General features: G+C 34.4%; 1 protein-coding gene across 1 annotated transcript in view; it reads right to left on the bottom strand.

The window, feature by feature from the left end:
• Positions 1-17,833, bottom strand: part of LOC103261615 (bifunctional heparan sulfate N-deacetylase/N-sulfotransferase 4) — a 31,707-nt gene extending 13,874 nt beyond the window's left edge. The window contains exons 1-3 of the mRNA XM_008059209.1: positions 17,657-17,833; positions 5,735-5,831; positions 1,315-1,438 (exon numbers count right to left, since the gene is read on the bottom strand). Coding sequence (XP_008057400.1) covers positions 1,315-1,438; positions 5,735-5,831; positions 17,657-17,827 — 392 coding nt within the window. The 5' untranslated portion in view covers positions 17,828-17,833. The remainder of the gene's footprint in view (positions 1-1,314; positions 1,439-5,734; positions 5,832-17,656) is intronic.
• Positions 17,834-20,699: the final 2,866 nt, after the last annotated feature.

Here is a 20,699-nt window from a genome sequence, read left to right on the forward strand (position 1 = left end):
GCCTCGGTAGGTTCACTCCTCCATATGCTGTCGGAACGTTCCTCTGTGTGTGGATTATGGAATCAATATGTTCTGAGGTTAATTCAGTGCAAGGCTTTAATTATGTGTGTAACCCTCCTTACAGCTCATCACTTCTCTAACCCTCAAATGTTCTAGAAATAAATAATGAGAGCAATTAAGTATTCATATAAGACACTTATTTTCCTCTTTGACATTTGTTATTATGTTTCCCAAATGTGGAGTGGTGAGAGTCTCATCTATATTCCCGCTCAACAATTTGTGTTCCATCTGAGCTCACAGATCAGAGAAAATTGCTGTTCTGCTTTTAATAACTTGTATGCAACTCCAAAACTTATTAACTTTTTAAAGCTAAAGTAGGACAGGAACATCCTAGATGCAGAGTGAGAGTGGACACATCTCTCCCCAAAATGAGAAGCCCAATATGTTCACTAGTATTGCCCCTGCCCAGTCCCAGTCCTCACTGTGTCTAAAACAAACAGATTCTTCACTGAGGACATGTTCATGCATGATAATGACATACAAAGTTACATGCTGCAGATGTATGTAGTGAGGGAAATTTTCCTCAGGTGGGATTTGCTTTATATGCCTGGTAACTGGAAATTGAATTAGGGACCATATTCTTGGAAAATTGGTATAAAATAGAAAAAAATCACTAGAGAGAAGATCATTTCCAATATCAGAATTATTCTATTTTAGCTTATGAAAAACATGTGATTTTTATTTTTTTCATATTTTATAAGTGCTAATTAATATTTGTGCATGTGTGTGGCTAAAATTGATATGGTTTTGGCAGTGTTTTGTTAATATTTGCATGCCAAATATCAGCCTACATTATGATATCACATATATAGTTTGCGTAGTTAACAAAGATACATGTCACAGAGTACAAAATAAAACAATTTACTGATTTAATTTTTTCCTCAATCATCATTGTGAAGACAAATTATGTGTCCGGTAAAAAGAATTTTAGGCACAGTCAAATAATAGTGTGCATAAAGAGAATTTTAAATATTCTTATGAATAATTCTGATGAAATATATCCCATAATGTTCTTTATTCAATCATACTAATTTACCAGAAAAATATTATCATTATTGCACTGTCCAAATCAAATTATAAGCAACACTGATTAAACATATCATCATTATAAATTAATTTCTAATTCACTGTGGTAGAATTGAGCATAACAAATTTATTCTGTAATTATGCAGATGCTATGCATTCATCTATAATTGCTCTGCAGTGATTGAGCATGTGTTAATAATGGAATTTATTTTTTGTTATTTTTCTTACCAGTCAATTCCCTTGTGATAGTTGTTGCCATTAAAGAATTGAACTTCTTCAAACGTTTTGGGACTGGGGAGATTGCTTATGATGGAAGGGTGCATTAGAAGAAATAAATAAAGTGCAGTCGTTCCTATTACAAAAAAGAAGATAAAGGTTATGTGCTAATAAGAAAAGAGACAAATTAGCATTTTTAGGGCATTTTTTTTGCCCAACAATAATATTCAAATAATCAACTCTTTTCAGTTTCAAAATTGTTTTTCTTAAAATTAATTAGGCTCATTCCATGTGGCAATGATCGAAGAGTGCTTTTACTCGTCTGCTTGATTCTACTAACCTAAATTTCTGGTTTATATTAGTTATAGTCAAAGTAGAGTACACCAATGATCCAGCAAGGGAAACACTTCAGAAATCATGCAATTTCCCCCTGGAGTCGGGTGAGTGGTTAAAACAAGAAGGGCACAGGCACTTCTATCTCTATCTTTATAATCAGGCACAGTACCCAAACTGATGGGTCTTCAATTACTATTGAATTTCATATCAATTAAATAAAACTATCTAACAGAGGTAGATGTATTCCTCTGTGTATGGCCAGGAAGTAGCTCTTGATAAGAAAAACATGTGCTTCCCTCAATAAACTCGAAGTCCTTGCGTGGACTTGAGTAAAGCACCGTAGTAATTGTGATATAGTGTGACAGTTACCATAATGAGAGAAGTACAGAGTGCTTTTTTAACATATGAGAAAATGGGTGATTTAGATTTGCAAAGTCAGTGAGGGCTTTGGAAGAAGTATATTCTAAACTGTTCCTTAAAAACAGAAGTGTGACATGGCAAGGTTGAAAGAGAAGGGCAAGATTCTAGAAAGATGGCCAGTTCAATGTCTTCCCCTGGCAAAATAGGACAATTGAGTCTGATGACTGAGGCATTAGGCTGGACACACTAGTGGATAGAACCCACTTGTGTGCGCATGGCAGTAGACTCAATGTAATCTCAACTGTATTTCCCTAAGAGCAAGACCAGAGACCAGACATTATGGCAATAAAGACTCATAAGGGTCATCCTAACTCTCATAAATCAAGACTTCTGTTTTTGAAAAAGTAAGCCCTTTTGTGAGACCTTGGACCAAGGAAGGATTGTTAGATTTCCTAGCCCTAGGAGAGACTGGAGATGACTTACACAGGTGGACTGACAGAGAGATACTATAGCTGGAGGAACTGGAAGTAGAGAAGGCAGCAGGGAATTAGCATTTTATTCACACTGACCTTAAGCTCATATGAACAAAGGCTGCTGTGATTTGAGTACTAATGAGATTGCCACCTGTTTAGATACTCACAGTTTTATGGGACCGCCAAGAGGTATTAGCAGCTAAAGGAAATAAAATAACAACAGATCTAAGGGGACTATCCACCCTGGATGGAAGACACCACACTTAGAATGACTCCTACTGAAATAAGATGGCAAAATCAGTAAGTGCCCTTATGGGGATGCAGTTAGGAATTTTAAAAATAATACATATGAAATCAAATTATACAAACTCAATTAAAATTGAAGCTGAGGGAGACCGAATGAAATTAGAATCCTGGAGGTTAGACAGAAGAAATACCTCAAACATACTGAAAAATACAGATATAATCATTAAGAGGGAAAGGAGGAATCTTGAGGAGCTGATCTGATTTGCTCCTAAAAATAGAAGGAGCTCAAAAAGGAGAAAATGTGAGAAGAAAAACAAAAATATTCTAGAGAGAAGAAATGAATTAGCAATAGAATAGTAGCTGGGTGCAAATATGAAATTCAGAAGTGTTCTTTCTAATACTTTTAAATATGACTTTCATAAAAATACTTAAATGATGATGAGAATGAACTGAGACAGAGAGAGAGAGAGAGAGAGAGAGAGAGAGAGAGATTTTTTTTGAAACACACAAGAGGGCTGAGAAAGTGGTAGTTTAATATTCCTGAGGTGTCGAATGTGGCAGGAAACAGATAAAGAGGTATTTTTGAATTATTGCGAAATATCCAAAATTAGATACTTTATGTTCTCAACTCAGTAGTATGTAGAAATGTTTAATAACCCTGGTGGTCACACAGAATTGTATACAGATCTCCCCTGGTCTATAGAAACTCAAAGGCTTTATGTTCTGAACTCTATACCTTCATGTCACCAGGGGCTGCTGGGACATCAAGACACATCTGACAGGAAGGAGAAAGCACCTCAGCTAGGGACAGAATATATGAGACTTGATGCTCATATAACCAACCATAAAATCTGGGCCCATTATCTCAAAATATATGTTTTAAAATTATCACCTATGTTTTAAACTATCCTTGACATTCATTTTTACTTAATTTTTTAAATATAAATATTTTGTGGAAGAAGAGGAAAAGGCCTATTCTATTTTATATACAATCAACTTCTCTTTAGTTGTAATGTATAGGGTAAGCCAGCCAAATCATGAGAAATTAATATTGACACCGAGAACACCAATCTTTTGAATGATTAAAGCCAATGAATTATGCTCTTACAATTATTATGCTAAATTTAACTCTAGAATAAATCCTCTTTTATACAAAAAGTAATACAAAAAGTTGACTCTGAATGATGAGGAATGTACAGAAAGGCTATGACTGGAGTCTTGAGTGCCTTAAGTCTGTGGCTACCATGATCTCTACCTATTTCTTTTCTAACCACCCTTATTTCTCAAGCCACATTCATCCCACGGGTATGCCTTCGAGGATTCAGCAATGGTGAAGTAGAATATCATGTCCTTCCAGTCTTTATCTACTACTGAGTAAATAGGAATTTGAGAACCACTTTTATATCTCATGATTATTGCAAGAGATGCATGCACTACGTCTTTGAAAGACAGCTTTGCATTAACTGCAGATTGTTAGTGTTTATCTGTGATGCTCCACTTTTTCTGTGCCATCCCCCCAGATTTACAGTTTCTGATAGCAGTGGGAGTTTTGCCAACCGAAGCAATAAGGAGAACAAAATATGACTTCAGACTTCTATGATTGGATTTTAAGAATTTTTCCAACCATTTTCATATTAGAATAACATTGTCATAGCCTATAAAATATTATTATCATCCAGTTTGCTTTAACTTCCTATTTGTTTTTTTTGGGGGAAATAGCTTTATCATTCCCATACTGGTAGGTCAAATATTAAAATCTAAAGTTATGACTTATTTTCTTTATAAATGCAAACAATAAAGAAGAAAAATAGATTTATAGTTACTAACCTGTAATCTTCTAGCAGAACTAAAAAATAATAATATTCAATGACAAATGATAGGGGATATTTCTTTAAATTGAATTTTAAACATAACTTTACAATACAGGGATGTTTTATTTCTTTAGTAGTCATTCCAGAGTTAGAACTGCTGTAAGGGAGTTGGTAGAAAATTAATGCACATTTTAAACAACAAAAATGATATATCTGAATATCTATGCTGCCTTTTCCCCTCCCAGCACATGTTAACTTACTGTTGTAATACAATTTATATTCTTAGAGGAAGAAAAGATTTCAGCGACCAATATCTAATAGTCTTGAAATTTTGCCCACAACCTTTAAAATGATCTACTTACTTGTATTACAAATATCTTAATCTGGGCAAGACTTATTTATTGAGACTGTTTGTTTTGTGTTATGGTTTGTGCACCCACTGATGAAAATGCTTCTCCTAGCCAGAGTAGTGAATTCAAAATACAGCAACTCAATAAAAACTTTAATTAATCAGGGCATGAGCAAAGTATATAAAACTGTCACATACTGAAGAAAGTATAAAATATTCTAATTGAAAGTGTCATCTCATTGGTGAAATACTTTCACTCTCTTTTACTACATTTTTATACAGTTGTCCTTCAGAACATGAGAAAATACTAAGGAAAAAAATGCCTGATAAGCTTCAAATGTATCAGAAAATAAATCCAAACCCCATTAATACCTAATGATTAATTTAAAAGAAAACAAACCACACATGCAAAATATTTGAAAGCAGTGATAGCAGCACTTCTGAAAAATGTCAATTCAAGACTGATGTGCCATGTAAAATTGTTTGAATCAGGCCAAAGCATGTTTTAATAATTTAATTCAGGAATTAATTAGGCAAAGTCACAAAAAATAAAAATTAAAGATCAGCTACAACAACTGTGAAACAAAGTTTTCAAGCATTTGACCTGTTTGTGGATTTGTTTTTAAGCCTGTATTAAAGAAGTTAGTGCTTAAGTCTTAATCAGTAGGTAACATTAGGGTCCTTTTGAGGTTTGTGGTATAAGGGTTATTCCTATGGATGAAAAGCCATTAAAATAATAAACTTGCATGGATATTTAACTATTTCACAAGGCAAAATCTAACCCTGAAATCCCTTATAACGGTGTATGTCATAAAATAATTTTAAAGAATATAAATAGCACAACTGACTGTCCTTACCTGTCTTTTGTGGCCCAATTACCAGGAATTTTGGTAAGTGGTCACAAGTTTTCTCTCTGGACCAGATGTCTTTGTGTCGTTTATCATCACATGGATTCTGCAAGAAGGAAGAATAAGGAATATTATGGTGTAAGAAATGTCAGGCTCTGTTTCCCAATAATTGATCACAAGATGGAATCAGATTCTTGCCTAATACCCCAGAACTAGGAGTTAGACTGCACTTTGGTTTTCTGATTTCCAAACTGTTTCCTTATAAAGTGATTGTGATTAGCATCTTCTTTAATTCAAGGCTGGATCTCAACATCAAGTCAATCCTGATGTCGTCATCTTTTGATGTTTGGCTAGGCTCTTATCCTTGAGATACTACTTCATTTGTATATTTATTTTTTATATCTGTGTATCAGAGATCTTAACTTGACTTAACTTGGTTTGATCATAGTTTCTTATATATCTGTGCTCTTTCCTAATGGTTTCTATTTTATTAACCCCTGGAGGCTAGAATACCAACCTTGAACTCCAGACTTGACCAACTTTTTCTTTTCATTACATTCTATGTGCTGTTCTCTGCTGATCTAGCTACTCCCATAGTTTGGTCACACTCACAAGCTGATAACATTTAGATAGATATTTCTAGCCTTTACCCCACTTCTGAGTGCCACACCCATATTTTACTTTGCATATGTTTCATTTCTATATAGATATGGTGAAGAAATTTCAGACCCAGCAATTCCAACAAACTCATTGGTCCAATTTTATTCCCATCTAGCATTCATCTCTGGATTCAGTCTTCATTCCCTACTATTTGGCTGACCCAAATTTATTATTAAAATTATTACACTTTTGAGAAATAAAAGGGTCTTTACATAAAAATTACATAAATTTTTGTAGTATTTATTAACTGTCAAATTGATTTTATTATATTGTGAACTACACAATAATTATGTTCAAAACTACTTTCAAAAATAAAATTCTTACTAAAAAACATAGATCTTGGGCATTAAAACAATTCTATCCTTATATTTCTTATCTAAATATTTAAAATGACATATGATAAAAGATTGTTTGTATTTATGTACTTTAATCAAAATTTTTTTTTTTTTTGAGTTGGAGTCTCACTCTGTCGCCCAGACTGGAGTGCAGTGGCACACTTCCGGCCACTGCTGCTTTGACCTGCTGGGCTCTGGCGATCCTTCTGCCTCAACCTTCCAAGTAGCTGGAACTACAGGCACATGCTACCGTGCCCGGTTAATTTTTTGATTTACTGTAGAGACGAGGTCTTGCCAAGTTGTCCGGGAGGGTCTCGAACTGGTGGGTCAGGCAATCCACTTGCCTCGACCTCCCAAAGTGCTGGAATTACAGGCTGAGCCACCGGGCCCGGCCTAATCAATTCTTTAGAGACATCTTTCTCTAGTCCATGTCACCAAAGTTCCTCTAAAGAATTATTGTTTTCAATATGATCTTATTATGTTTTGTTTTCCCATAAGATTGTCTGCAATATTGCTCAACGTTGCATTTCATGGTTGATAAATTTGAAAATGTTGATGCTTTCAATTGACTCTTCTCTGTAGGTCACTATATTTTTAACTGAATAAATATTTTCTCTATTGAGTTGAAGCAAGCTTATTTTCATTCTGTTTTTTTTATATAGAAATGTCTAAATACTAGAAATCAAATATTTTCAGTTATACTCCATTTAGAATATTTTTCTTTGACAAATATTTTTTACATAATACTTGTCACATGAGTTATCTCTAATTATGATCCTTTTAACCATTTTGCCAAATATAGGTGCTGTAAAATCAGACTTCTCAGTATCATTCCATTCTAGTGCAGAATATAAGCTTGTCCAATTAAAAAAAAGAAAACCTATCATGAAATTCTTACCACAGTTGAACTTACAAAACTCTGCTAAAGAATGTCAAAATTAAACTATTTGATTTGAACTCTCATTACTTAATTTGTTTATCCTCCCTTTTACTGTTAGAACATTGTTTAAAAAAGAGTGAAAAAGAAGTTAAATTAGAAAAAAATTAATTTTTTGTTAACATGTTATTTTAACACACTTTAAAATATGTTTGAAAAATTTTTTTCAAGATAATATTTTAAAATCTTTTGTCAAAACTAATATTCTAAAAGCCAATTATTCTGTGTCTTTTTACAAGGGGGGACCCTAAAAATCAGAATTTAATTAAAAATTGTGCATTTATTCTTACATGTTTAAACTTAAGTCACCTTCAAAGTACTCTCTGTTTGAGGTAATACACCTAGCGAGGTACTTTTTCAATTGATCAAAACAGTTTTTGAACTCATCAGTTTTGATGCCTGCCATTGTTTTGTTTCACCACCTTCATATCAGCAAGATGTTTCACTCTGAGGAATTTTTTCATCCAGAAAGAAAATAAAAGTTACTCTGGGAGTGATTGAGTGAATGGGGAAAGTAGGGCATGGAGGTCATGCTGTTTTTGGTTAAAAATTGCTGAACACTCAGCATGGTATAGGCAGTCGCACTCATAAATCACCCACCACGAAATGGGCAAACACGTTAAAAGAATCTCCAAAAATAAAATTTCACTGAAGCCCAATACAGCATCTCACATGACACTAGCTGGTACACCAATGCCAACAAGTTCCTAGGATACTTACTTGGTGGGGTTAGTCTGTACAACAAGTGACTATCCTTCAAAACATAATTTCAGTTTTTTTGGTTCCCCCCTCATAGACGAAATGGACCAGGATCATGCTGGCATTCTGTACAACCGAACACTGACCCAGTATATTAATGACATGATGTTAACTGAACCTGACAAATAACAAGTGGAATTACTCTGGCTGCCTTGAGAAGACACATGAACTTCAGAGGATGGAAGACAAACATACAAATTCTTAGAATACTACCACCCTTGAAATTTTTAGAGGTACAGACATCCATAATACTCTGGGACATCCTGTCCATAGTAAAGGCTGAGCTGTACCTTGGAACTCCAATTGCTAAGAAGGAAGCCCAGTGCTTGATAGGCCTCTTTGGGTTTCAGGAGCAACATATTATTGCACTAGGGAATATTTCTCTGAGTCATTAATGGATGATACAGACACAGAAAGCTGCTAGCTTTGAGTGGGTCCCAGAGCAAGAAGGGAGTATGCAGGAAGTAAGGCTAAGGTAAAAACCACCCTCACACTTGGGACATATATTCTGGCAGGCCCATGGTACTATGGCATCCATGATATGAAAGACTGCCAAGTGGAATTGCTCTACTAGAGAACCCTATATAATCCTTATTCAATGCCTTTATGCATATACTAGCTGCCTGGGTTCCTGCAAATCATACAATCAATAATTCATTTGCTCAAATGATCGATTATTTAGCACCAGTGTTTAGAGTCGAAGTCTTATTTGTGAGATCTCTACTGGTTCTATATGCTTAAGTTGGCCATTTACCTTCTTTATTGTAGTGCCCACATCTTTCCCATTCTAATTTCTACTTGCAAAACTAGTGAAAATAAATGTTCATAGAAATAGGTAGATTTACTATAAGTCTGGAAAAGTGTTGTCTTTGTCTCTATTATACAAAGAATACATGATACACATGTGTCTTTTTTGGTAGACAATGACACTAGTGAATATCTAGTTGTACTTTCCCAGGAAGTTATACTGACAGAATCAAACTATCAAATAAAATTATCTGGATGGTAAGATGTCACAATACTTGTTGTTCTCAAATTTTTATTAGTAACGATTCAATTCATATGACTTTAGTTTTTCCTGTAAGTGTCTCATAGTCTATGACATTTGTATGCCTCAATCGAGGCAGGTTATCTTTCTTTGTAACTGCACTCCTTCTGTGCTGTGCTATTTTAGGGCTTTGCAGATGTACATTTCTGCTTTCACCTCTTTTCCAGGTGTATTTTCCCTTTAGTCTGTTAATAATAACGTTATGAACAAGGTGTTTGCATTTCCTATTTTATATTCTGGAAATGTTTTTTTAGACTTTTGCTACTCTGACTTTTCTTATATTGTCTGAATATTTGAATACCAGCAAACATAATATCTAACTTTTATTGATCACCTTCTATATGCTAGGCACTTGCTTGACATAGATTATTTTTAATCCTCAAAGCAACCTGGCAAGACAGATATTAATATCGCTTCTTTGTAGCTGAGGAAGCTGAGATGCAAGGTGTTTTATTTAGGCCTTGTCAAGGTCACTCAGCAAGTTAGTTTCAGATTTGGAATCCAAATCTGGGATAGTCTCTTCAGTTAAACAGCGTGTGCGTGTGTGTGTGTGTGTGTGTGTGTGTGTGTGTGTGTGTGTGTGTGTGAAGATTTTGGCAACGATTATGAAGTTTATATTGTATTAGCAAGAAAAAGCTAAGCATTCCACTGTACTTTCATAGTTGTCCTATAGCTATTTTTTTATTTTAAAAGCCAGAAAATTACAAAGCTATTATCCCTTTTCATTCTCTAATCTAATTCTTCCCTGTATAACTGAAAGTGCAATGTGCAGTAGCTTACTGTTTTCAGTATCTAGCACTATAAATATATTTAATATAAACTTTGAAAGAGGAGTTCAATTATAATTGCCCTAGGAAGCTTATGGTGACAGTGTCAGTCCACTGAAAATGTATGTGACTCAGCTCTTGCACAGATATAAGTAATACAGGTGGTTTTTACTTTTAAGTAGATACAAATAACGCAGGCAGAGGATTCCCTGAAGCAAGGGACAAGACTCAGTAAGGGCAATAAATCCTGATTAAATTATATTACTTAGAAGGGTGGGCACACCTGGATTTTTTTCCCCTCCACATAAGTAAAAATTGCAAATTTACAATAAAACTTAAAAACATGGAGTTTTGAAAAAGTTAACTACTTACCTTATTTTAGGTCCATGTTTAAATAGACTACATGAAAATATCCTTTTTTCTTATCCTATATAGTTATTCCAAGTTTACATTGTCTTTTTTTGCTACTAAAAATTTGCTTTGTGCATCACTTCTCCATATCCTTCATGACAAGGATATCATGGAATGATCAATTCAACACTTATTAGCCCCATCTGGATCAAGTGCCTGCTCCGTATAGTAGGACATAGCTAGACTTTAGTAGTTAAAACTTTAAAAATACCCAGTGCTCATGATAGAATAATTATTTTATTAATTACAAATATTTCAGAAGTGATCCTTTTTACTTCCTCTATGCTGATCTTCTCGTTGTTTAAAGAAGACTGATATTAAAAAATATTCCTTTTCCTTCTAATCTGCCTGTGTCATTTGAAAATTTCTTATGATTATCACGTTTTGTTTGTACATGTCTATAAAAATCCTTTTCCAGGTCTGTACTGGACATGCTGGTGACCCTCAAGTTTTTGTCTTTCAATGTCATTTAAGCCTAATATGATTTATGTGAACTGATGAGGGAGTTTAATAGCTTAGGGATGTTTATTCTCTGTGCTTCAATCAGTAAATCTTTATGGAAAAACTGATAGGGACATCATCTTTACCAAGACTTTGATTCTCCTTGTGCTCCAAGTAAAATTCACACAGTCCCTCAGCTCCTTGGGAAAGTCCTTTCTGTCTGCATGAACTGATCCATAATGAATATGCTCTCCACATAACTTGTATGACATTTAATAGACAGATTTTTTTTTTCTCAGACTTTCTACCAAAGTACCCTGAATGGCAGAGGAGTATAGTGTCAACCTGCAGGGGTTAGACTGGAAGGGAAGGGTCCACGATTCTGTATGAGTCTGGGTGATTGTTTTAAGAGCACTGATTTAAGCCCAAAGTGTCTCAAATTTATCCTAAACATCTATATATTCTTCACTACTTCATATGCCTGTTTATTTAAATAAGCTAATGCTATTGGTATTTTCTCATGAAATTTTCTAATAGTAAAAATGACCCCAGAAGAAGGTGGCATATTTACTCTGTAGCTCTATCTTTAACAGATAACTGCACATTCCTCCATGTAGGAGTTATTATTTGTGTTTTAATGAATATTGTGGTAGGTAATTGATAGCCAATTCAATAAAGAAACTGCACTTTTAAACTTTTATTAAACGGCTGGTCTCACATAGTGTTATTCACTCATAGTATGACACTGATATTATCAGATGTTTCTGTAAGGTACACAACAAGTTCAGCTTCCTTTTTTGTTGTTACACTTGGATTAGGTGCTCAAATATATTTTTAAATCCTGATTTAATTCAAAAAGTTAAAAAGTATTATAACTTTATTTAATTTTTAGGGAGCTATTCTATCTGTAAGTAGTTTTTTCCATAACTGAACTTCAGTAAGTGGTTTGTGTGGGGAATTTGATACTTGACAAGAACATGTGTGCAAGTGATTGACAGGAAAAGAAAAACCTAAGACTTTCATCACCATTTTTGAATGTCAGAATGTCTGACGGCCTCATATAATCAAAACAGTGCCTCACTGTTAATTAATGAATTAATATCATGAGGAATTATTTCCATCTCCCGGGGGGGGGAGGTTGGGAGCATTGCTGAAAGGTTTAAATTACATACTACTGCTGACTTAGAAAGAAAACCATAATGTGCTAGTATATAAATTTTAAATTTTTAAATTTTTAATTTTGATTAGGAAAAGATATTGAAGATGATAATAAAGTCTGTGTTCTGTCATCTGTGAAGTGATTAAAAACCATACTGGCTTTATTTTACAGGAAAGATTAAAAGTGAAATGTTTTGTTTGAGTTGGACTCTTACTCCATTGCCCAGGCTGTAGTGCAGTGACACACTCACAGCCACCCCAGCGTCGACCTGCTGGACTTCAGCGATCCTTCTGCCTCAGCCTTCCAAGTAGCCAGAACTACAGGCGTTCACTACTGCACCCAGCTAATTTTTTATTTATTGTAGAGTCGAGGTCTCACCAACTTGCCTGGGCTGGTCTCAAACCCGCGGGCTCAGGCAATCCACTTGTTTTGGGCTTTCAAAGTGCTGGGATTACAGGCTGAGTCACTGAGCCTGGCCACAATTTTGGAAAAATATACAACTATAGAACTCCTATTTCCCCAGCTGTGGGGTAATTAGTCACAGATTACTCGTTCCTTAGTCTCAGCTTCACCCACTTTTTCTTTGAAGGTCTCTCTTTTCGTGACCATGAAGCTATTTGGATCTTCCTTCTCACATAGGTAGATTATTGTCCTAACTTCATCTTTTCCCTGCTCTTACCTGTCCTGAAAAAAAGGTTCCTGATGTCATTTTAATTAACCAACATTTTTTATCACTTCACTCTCATCTTCAGAGACTATATCTTGTTGTTCTTTATTGCCTAACAAATTCAAATTACACAGTCAACTTTCAAAGTTTTCCCCACTGACTTGTATGTGCTTTCCAAGGTTATTTATCATTACACCCCTACTTTCATGTAAGAAACAAGCATGCTATTTTTATTGTTCTTTGCACAGACATGCTATTTTTCATAATTCTGTCATGATATTTTGAAGACAGCAGCTACTGTATTATGCTAAGTTCTAGGTTCCAAATATAAGTCAACATAGACTCACCCATTAAGGTTCACATGAAAGAGTATATGGTGTTCACAAATACTCTGTGGCTGGGCTTGGTGGCTCAGCCTGTAATCCCAGCACTTTGGAAGGCCAAGATGAGTGGATTGCCTGAGCCTGCGGGTTTGAGACCAACCCAGGTAAGTTGGTGAGACCTTGTCTCTACAATAAATCCAGAATTACCTGGGCATGGTAGTTCACGCCTATAGTTCTGGCTACTTGGAAGGCTGAGGCGGAAGGATCGCTGAGGCCCAGCAGGTCGACGCTGGGGTGGCCGTGAGTGTGACACTGGACTACAGCCTGGGCAGTGGAGTGAGATTCCAACTCAAACAAAACAAAAATAAAACAAAACAAAAAAGCAACTGCTGGTAGGTACAATAACTGTATTATAAATAAGATATAGTGTGGTAAGGAGAGGAACATATATGAACACAAATTTATAACATTGTTTTGTTCACATAAGAAGAAATTGTGTTTTGTAAGTTTAATGAAGACCAAGATCTTCCTTTTGATTATGTAGCTACTTCAAAAGTATAGACTGAAAGCATTCACACTTGAAAGTAGATGTGTTTTTTAAACATAAAACTACCATCTTGTGGTCCAATTTACACTGGAGTAGGAGTAAGAAAACTGGGCTTTAGTCCTGACTTGTCTCTAATAAGCCAAGTGACTTAGAACAAGGCATTTCACTTCACTGGTGTCAACCATTTCCTTTTTAAGATGAATAGGTTGGACTAGCTGTCCCTAACTTCTTATTGTGCTCTTATAGTCTATAATTCTTTGTGTCAGCATTCCTTCATTCATTCACGACACTCATAATAATAGAACGTGTGTATGCCACCAGATCTTGATTTGTTTGTCACAGACATTCAAATCTCATCATTTCTAAACTGGAGCTGGATGCCTCGACAGCTGGAATGAACAAAGGTGCTAACCACTTAAGGTTAGTGCACTGTGATTTACTTTCCCACTTATTTAACCCTGGAGACACTGGCATGGAAAGAGAGAAACTGCAGCTTTTTGAGCATTCTCCCAGGCACACAGGCAAGCAGGAATACACATCATGCTTGGCATGTTTGTTGATAGTAGGACTCCAGAGTGACTGAGTGAAGATTGAGACTGAGCTAACCTGACAGTTTGAGAGCTTAAAAGCATCGATTGGTGAACGTCCAAGAATCTGACCTTCTAACTGTCTCCATGTTGTGGTTTTGGTTCCTATAATGAGAGTTAAAAAAGAAAAGAAAAAAAAAAAGAAACTCTATTCTTTCACACTCTGTAGTAATTATTCTACCCAAACAATAAGATGCATGAATTAATAGGTACCTGTGTATATTATTGTAAGTCTTGCACATCAGGGGCTAAAGTGACAATCGTCTAAAGATCGCATTCTATGTGTGTCCTCAACACCCATCCCCATATTAATCAGCTTTGGAAGAATCAACTTCCAGGGGGAGAGGAACACAAATGTATTTTGTGCTGTTCTGATCAGTTTACACATTGGCAAATATTCATATTACACTTTTTAATTAGGTGACAAAGCAGCTTCACGTATATGATAGTTGGTGCTAATGAAAATTTACATGAGAAACCAAAGGAAATTAAATAGATGTGAAGATCACCATTTTGCACTTTTTTCTTTCTATTTGTGGTAATAAAAAGTGTGAATTGAAAATATAAAGGAAAATAACAGTTGACTTACTTTTAAACATAAAACAAACCAAATAAGAAGTCATGTACATACATACAAAAAGATACCTTAGCATTTCATTTTGACAATTTGTAACAATGACAGAGACACATGATATTTATCTATCCTAACTGTCTAGGGTTGTGATGAATGGACTATAAAACATTTACCTATTAAAGCTGGTTTGTTAAGTTTTCTTTTTACAGAACTATATCCTATTGTATGAAAGAAATGACAATGCTTACAGTTTTTTGGCTAGAAATGAATATGAAAAGAAGAGATAACCATCAGGGAAAATAACTCAGGAAGTATTAGGTACTTTATTGTTACTTCCCAATTACAGTTTTTTGGACATTGCTTATGATTGGCAAGGTTCACTAAATTTGCTGCAATAAGTCCACTATTCTCAAAATCTCATGTACCTGAATAATTCCCTCTTGAACTTAAGGAGTCTTCTGTTTTCTAATTTTTGTTTTCCTTCTTAAATATATTTGCGAACATATGACACTTTAGCAAAACAATGCAATTTTATTTAAATTTTCAGTGAAAAGAAATCATATGAATAATATAATTCACATGACAACAAGAAAGTCTTTCAGTATAAAACATTTGCTCTTGAATGTCATTTAAATACTCTTACAAAAGAGCTATGTTTTGAGAATATATATGAAAATTCCTAAATTATATAAACAATGATAAAGATTTTTCAACTCTGCAAAATCTTCTCTGATTTATTCTCTTTTTAAAGAACTTTCTTTCTTTCTTCTTCTTCTTTTTTTTTTTTTTTTGGTTTATTGTAGAGATGAGGTCTTGCCAGGTTGCCCAGGCTGGTCTCGAACCTGTGGTCTCAGGCAATCCTCTCACCTTGGCCTCCCAAAGTGCTGGGATTATAGGTGTGAGACACTACACCCAGCCTATTAAGAATTTTCTAAAAATTGACCCCTATGATACTACTTACAATGAAAATTGTCAGCATATTTCCTGCGTCTGTAAAGAAGATATAATTTTCTACAGAATAATCCCATTTTTTACTTCTAATTTTCATTTATATGCCTAATCAGCCAGCACGGTATCTTATATTTAACAAATTTTAAATCAATATTTAGCATCATACTGTTGACTAAATCATATTGAACTGATATATTTTTATTATTATTTAGTCTTTAAGAAAAGTGTCACTAATATTCAAATAATATCAATAAATACAATTCTTCATTTTAAAAAGTTTAAACGATATCCAAAAAACACACTCATCATTAAAAAAGGAAGAGTAGAGCTTGAAGCCATTGACTGATTCTTCCTCTGGCAGCTGTCTGAAACTTTTATTAATTTGGCTGCTTTTCATTGTTACTGTACTATACATTATAGACATCCCATATAAAAAAAGTGTGAGGAAAGAATTGATTCATCATCAATGACTTATCAATTCTATAAAAGTGTGTGAGCTCCTTTGAGCAACCACTTTTGTAATTCAATGTCTATTTTGTGTGACTCTATACACTCACAATAATTATGTTTCTATTTATCTATCTAACCTAAATACCAAACGCGTAGATGATCAAGCAACTCACTGGAAGGGCAAATAGAATGTGTAGTTCAACGTAAACATGAATGATGAAGAGCTGCTGATTAAATAATTTTATTTGTTTTAGAACACATTTGGAAACATATGATAGTAGATAAGAATAAGGATAAATTACCCCCCACCAGCTTTGAGAAAAAAAATGTATTTTATTTTTCTTTGCCTACCTAGATCACCTAGCTTTGCCTTATATATCATAGATGCTCAGTGAACACTCAGATGAAATTTTGACTGTATAGACGCCAAGCAGCATGTAACATGATTTACTAGATAAAGAGAAACAAATGGTCTTGGGGAGAGGAAGAGAGGACAGTAAAAAGTCTGTTTCACAGTGATTTCTCATTAATGATGATGCTACTTTCTCTACTGACTGCTTAGCAGGAGATCATCTGATCTGCTCTCTGCAGCCAGCTTATTGATTGTGTGGGTCAATGTGATCCGATGCATAAAGAACCAAGAAAATGGGAGGCAGCATTTTCCTAGATAACTGCTGAGAAGCAGATAGTTTACATATGATGCATCCCGACTAAGTGGCCCCACACGAAGTTCAACTATTAGTAAAAGTTCAAAACCTGACAATTCTCTCTTTTGTCAATAGATCTGATCTTAGAGAAAAATTAGATTTTTTAAAAAGTGAAGATACACTAAAAAGAGGCTAAATCTCTATAAGCACAAAATAAAAATTGCTTTTTCTTTCTTATACACACTGTGTTATACATACATATATCAATGTCTAGTTATAGGGCCTTAGATTACAGTGACTCTTGGTTTTTATTTCTCTAGCTATCCAGTGACTAACCATTTTACGGCTAGTTAGTGCTCACACTACATGAAAGTCAAAATGATTGGTTTGAAGATGACACCAACAATCAAACCACATCCTCAAAGCAAAAATTTTAAACCAACCAACCAAACAAACAAAAATCCACAAAAAGAAGCAAAACATGCAATTGTTTAATCTATAAAATAAATAAAAATATTGTCGAGGAAGGGAATAAAACTATTGCATAACAGAGCAGTTTGTGTTAAACACCAGTTTTCATACATCCAGCGGAGCGCCTAACACAAATCAGGCTCTCACAAATTGCTAGTTTCTTTCCTTCCTCCCCAGGAGAGAATGTTACATGTTACCTGCCACAGAGGGTCTTTCTGCTCAGGGAAGAGCTCAAAGTACTTGTGGGCCAGTTGCACTGGAGGCAGAGTTTGCAATTTCAGGTTGGTCCAGCTCTGCACAAAATTGGCCAAGTTCACAAAGGTATATAACCCTAGGCGGTCATTTCCATAGTTTGATAAATGGGTCATGAAAATGCTGATCTGAAAAATAAATAAAAAGGCCCACAAAATATCATATGCTTAAGCTCAAAAGTGGTAGTACAAGCTCCAGACAAGATGCTCAACCTGACGCTCATCTAACCTTGAAATTTCGTGAGTACAGTTATCTTTTTACATGAAAAGCCACACATATTTATTTTCTATATCAACATTACACACATTCAATTTTAACACTAAAATTAAAATTGAGATTGGTACTTCCTCACTGTTTAGAAGGAGCATCACATTTCATATAAGTTTTTTTTCCCTCTCTTTCTTATGGAATCAATATCATCAAAGTCCCAAATCTAGTAATTTCCAGACTAGTGAAAAATATTATTAAACCCGCTCTAAAATTCAACAATTGTTCCAGTTTTTTTCTAGAATGAATACGTATGAAGGTTGAAACGAAATCAGACTCAACAAAACTTGCTTTTTTTTGATGGTCTAATGAAGAATTTTTATTGCAATTTAAAAAATGTTAAAAACAGAAACCGGCCGGGCTCGGTGGCTGAGCCTGTAATCCCGTGCTTTGGGAGGCCGAGGTGAGTGGACTGCCTGAGCCCGCGGGTTCGAGACCCGCCTGGGCAACTTGGCGAGCCCTCATCTCTACAATAAATCAAAAAATTAGTCGGTGTGGTAGCGCGTCCTGTAGTTCCAGCTACTTGGAAGGCTGAGGCGGAAGGATCGCCAGAGCCCAGCAGGTCGATGCTGCAGTGGCCGGGAACGTGCCACTGCACTCCAGTTGGGGTGACAGAGTGAGACTTCAACTAAAAAAAACCCAAAAAACCCAAAAAACAGAACCCAATTGCATTTAGCTAAAACCTCTTTCATAGTCATTAATCCTTTCAATTTTTTTTATATCTCCATATTAACTCTAAAAAATATCATGACATTCCAGTGTTGTTCTTTTTTGGATCAGAGACTAGGGAAAAGTGAAATTAGATTGATTGCTCTTAAAAGAGCAACCAAAAATTTTAATGTGATTACAGACAATCTAAAATTTAGCACATTGGGCATTGAAGCAGGAATTTGAAAAAATATGAAATAAAGAAAAAACGATATAATTTTGATCTAAATTTTAAATTGTTTATACAACTCATAGAAAGTTTATTATTTGTGCCCAAAACAATATTTTGTACATGTTCCTCAATATCATACTATTTCAAATATAGGTATTTTAAAAATTTATTTTAATATTTACTATATCAATCTATGACTATTTTACAATTGAAATATTGTGATTAAGTACTTTATTAACTTAACTAGAAATATTATGGTAATATAATGCTGTCTATAATAATAGAAAATATAACATCTGAAATTGAACAGAAAAATAATATAGAAGAAAACTCGTGTCCCATGGCTAATGTTTTGTATGGATGTCCAGTGACTCTGTTTTAAGAGTTTAGGTTCCTTGGTGTGGCTATGTGGATTATTGAAAATACAAATGGGGTTGAAGTAACCATTCCAATATTATTTTTATTATTTTCAATTCAACCTGTTTAGATATTAACCATGCAAAAAATGTTATATATGGACCTTCTGTTCCCATGATCTAATGTGTCACAAAATAGCTGCAAATGCTCAAAGAGAGGAGGAGGGTTTTTTTTTTTTCCTTCAAAAATAATAGAGCATTACTTTGTATGAGAATTTAAAAAAATACTCTGGCAAGCCTTATAAGTTAAAGATAACAGATTCATTGTGTGAATGACCTTTTTACTTTGGGAAAAAAAATTCTCTGTTATTACTAGAATATGGAAAAGAATTCTCCTAGAAACCTATTACAATTATCAGAGTTAATCCACATAATAGTTGAAGGTAGATAAGAGAATGTGGCCTTACTGTCCTTAAATACATAAAATAATACCTAAAATTCCATAGTGCCTATTATGCACTAAACAGCATTCTAAGCAATTTACATATATGAAATAATTAAATCCTCACAACGCTCTTACAAGGTAGGCACTGTTATTGCTTCCTTTTGCAGATGAAAAAGCAGAGGCACAGAAAAGTTAAGGAACTTGTCCAAGTTCCACAACTAGTCAGTGACAAAGCAAGAATTCAAACCCAGACAGTCAGATTCCAACACCTGACATGTTATATACCTGATATCTTCACCCAAGCATTTTCATATATTCAGTTTGACGTCCATCTTGTTTTTCTCTTTTAGCCTTTTTTTTTTTTTTAAAATAAGACAAAACATATTTCTATAGAAGAGGTAGAAAAACTATGTAAATATTATCTTGGCAACTTAAATTTTTTCTTTTGTAAAAATTGAAATGACAAAAGATATATTGTTTTGTGATCTTAAATGAAAGCTTTTAAAACAATGAATTACAGTATTTGAAAAGAATATTGTTGATAGACTGTAAATTTATCTTTGAAGACAGTATTACTCCTATAATATTTCTAGTCCATTTTTCCCTTGGGTATATTCAAATCTTTTTATCCTAAAGCTTAAAAAAGAGAAAGATTATTAGAGAAATTCTTTATATAGTTTTTTTTAAGGTAGAAATTTAAATTAAACCCTTAAATGTTAATTGATATAATGGTCTTTCTTCAGACTGGAATAATTTGAACAAGCTCAGGTATATATGTCATGGGCCAATGTTACACTGGAAAATCTCTCACGCAATTTTTTTTCTTACATCTCCTATAGGAAGTGCCCTCTTGATAAGACTTAATTACAGAGTTTCTAGAACATAACATGTTATCAGTAGTTGATGACCATATAATTGCAATTGTTGTCGTGAGAACTTCTTCGTAATCACCACAAAATAGTATGCATTTGATCTCAATAAGCATGCATTTATCTCATGTCACTACTATAATTAAGAAATAAGACTGTAAGTAGTGTGCT

The sequence above is a fragment of the Carlito syrichta genome, unplaced genomic scaffold (genome assembly GCF_000164805.1).
Source record: "Carlito syrichta isolate Samal-C Ts95f unplaced genomic scaffold, Tarsius_syrichta-2.0.1 Scaffold303838, whole genome shotgun sequence".
NCBI lineage: Eukaryota > Metazoa > Chordata > Mammalia > Primates > Tarsiidae > Carlito > Carlito syrichta.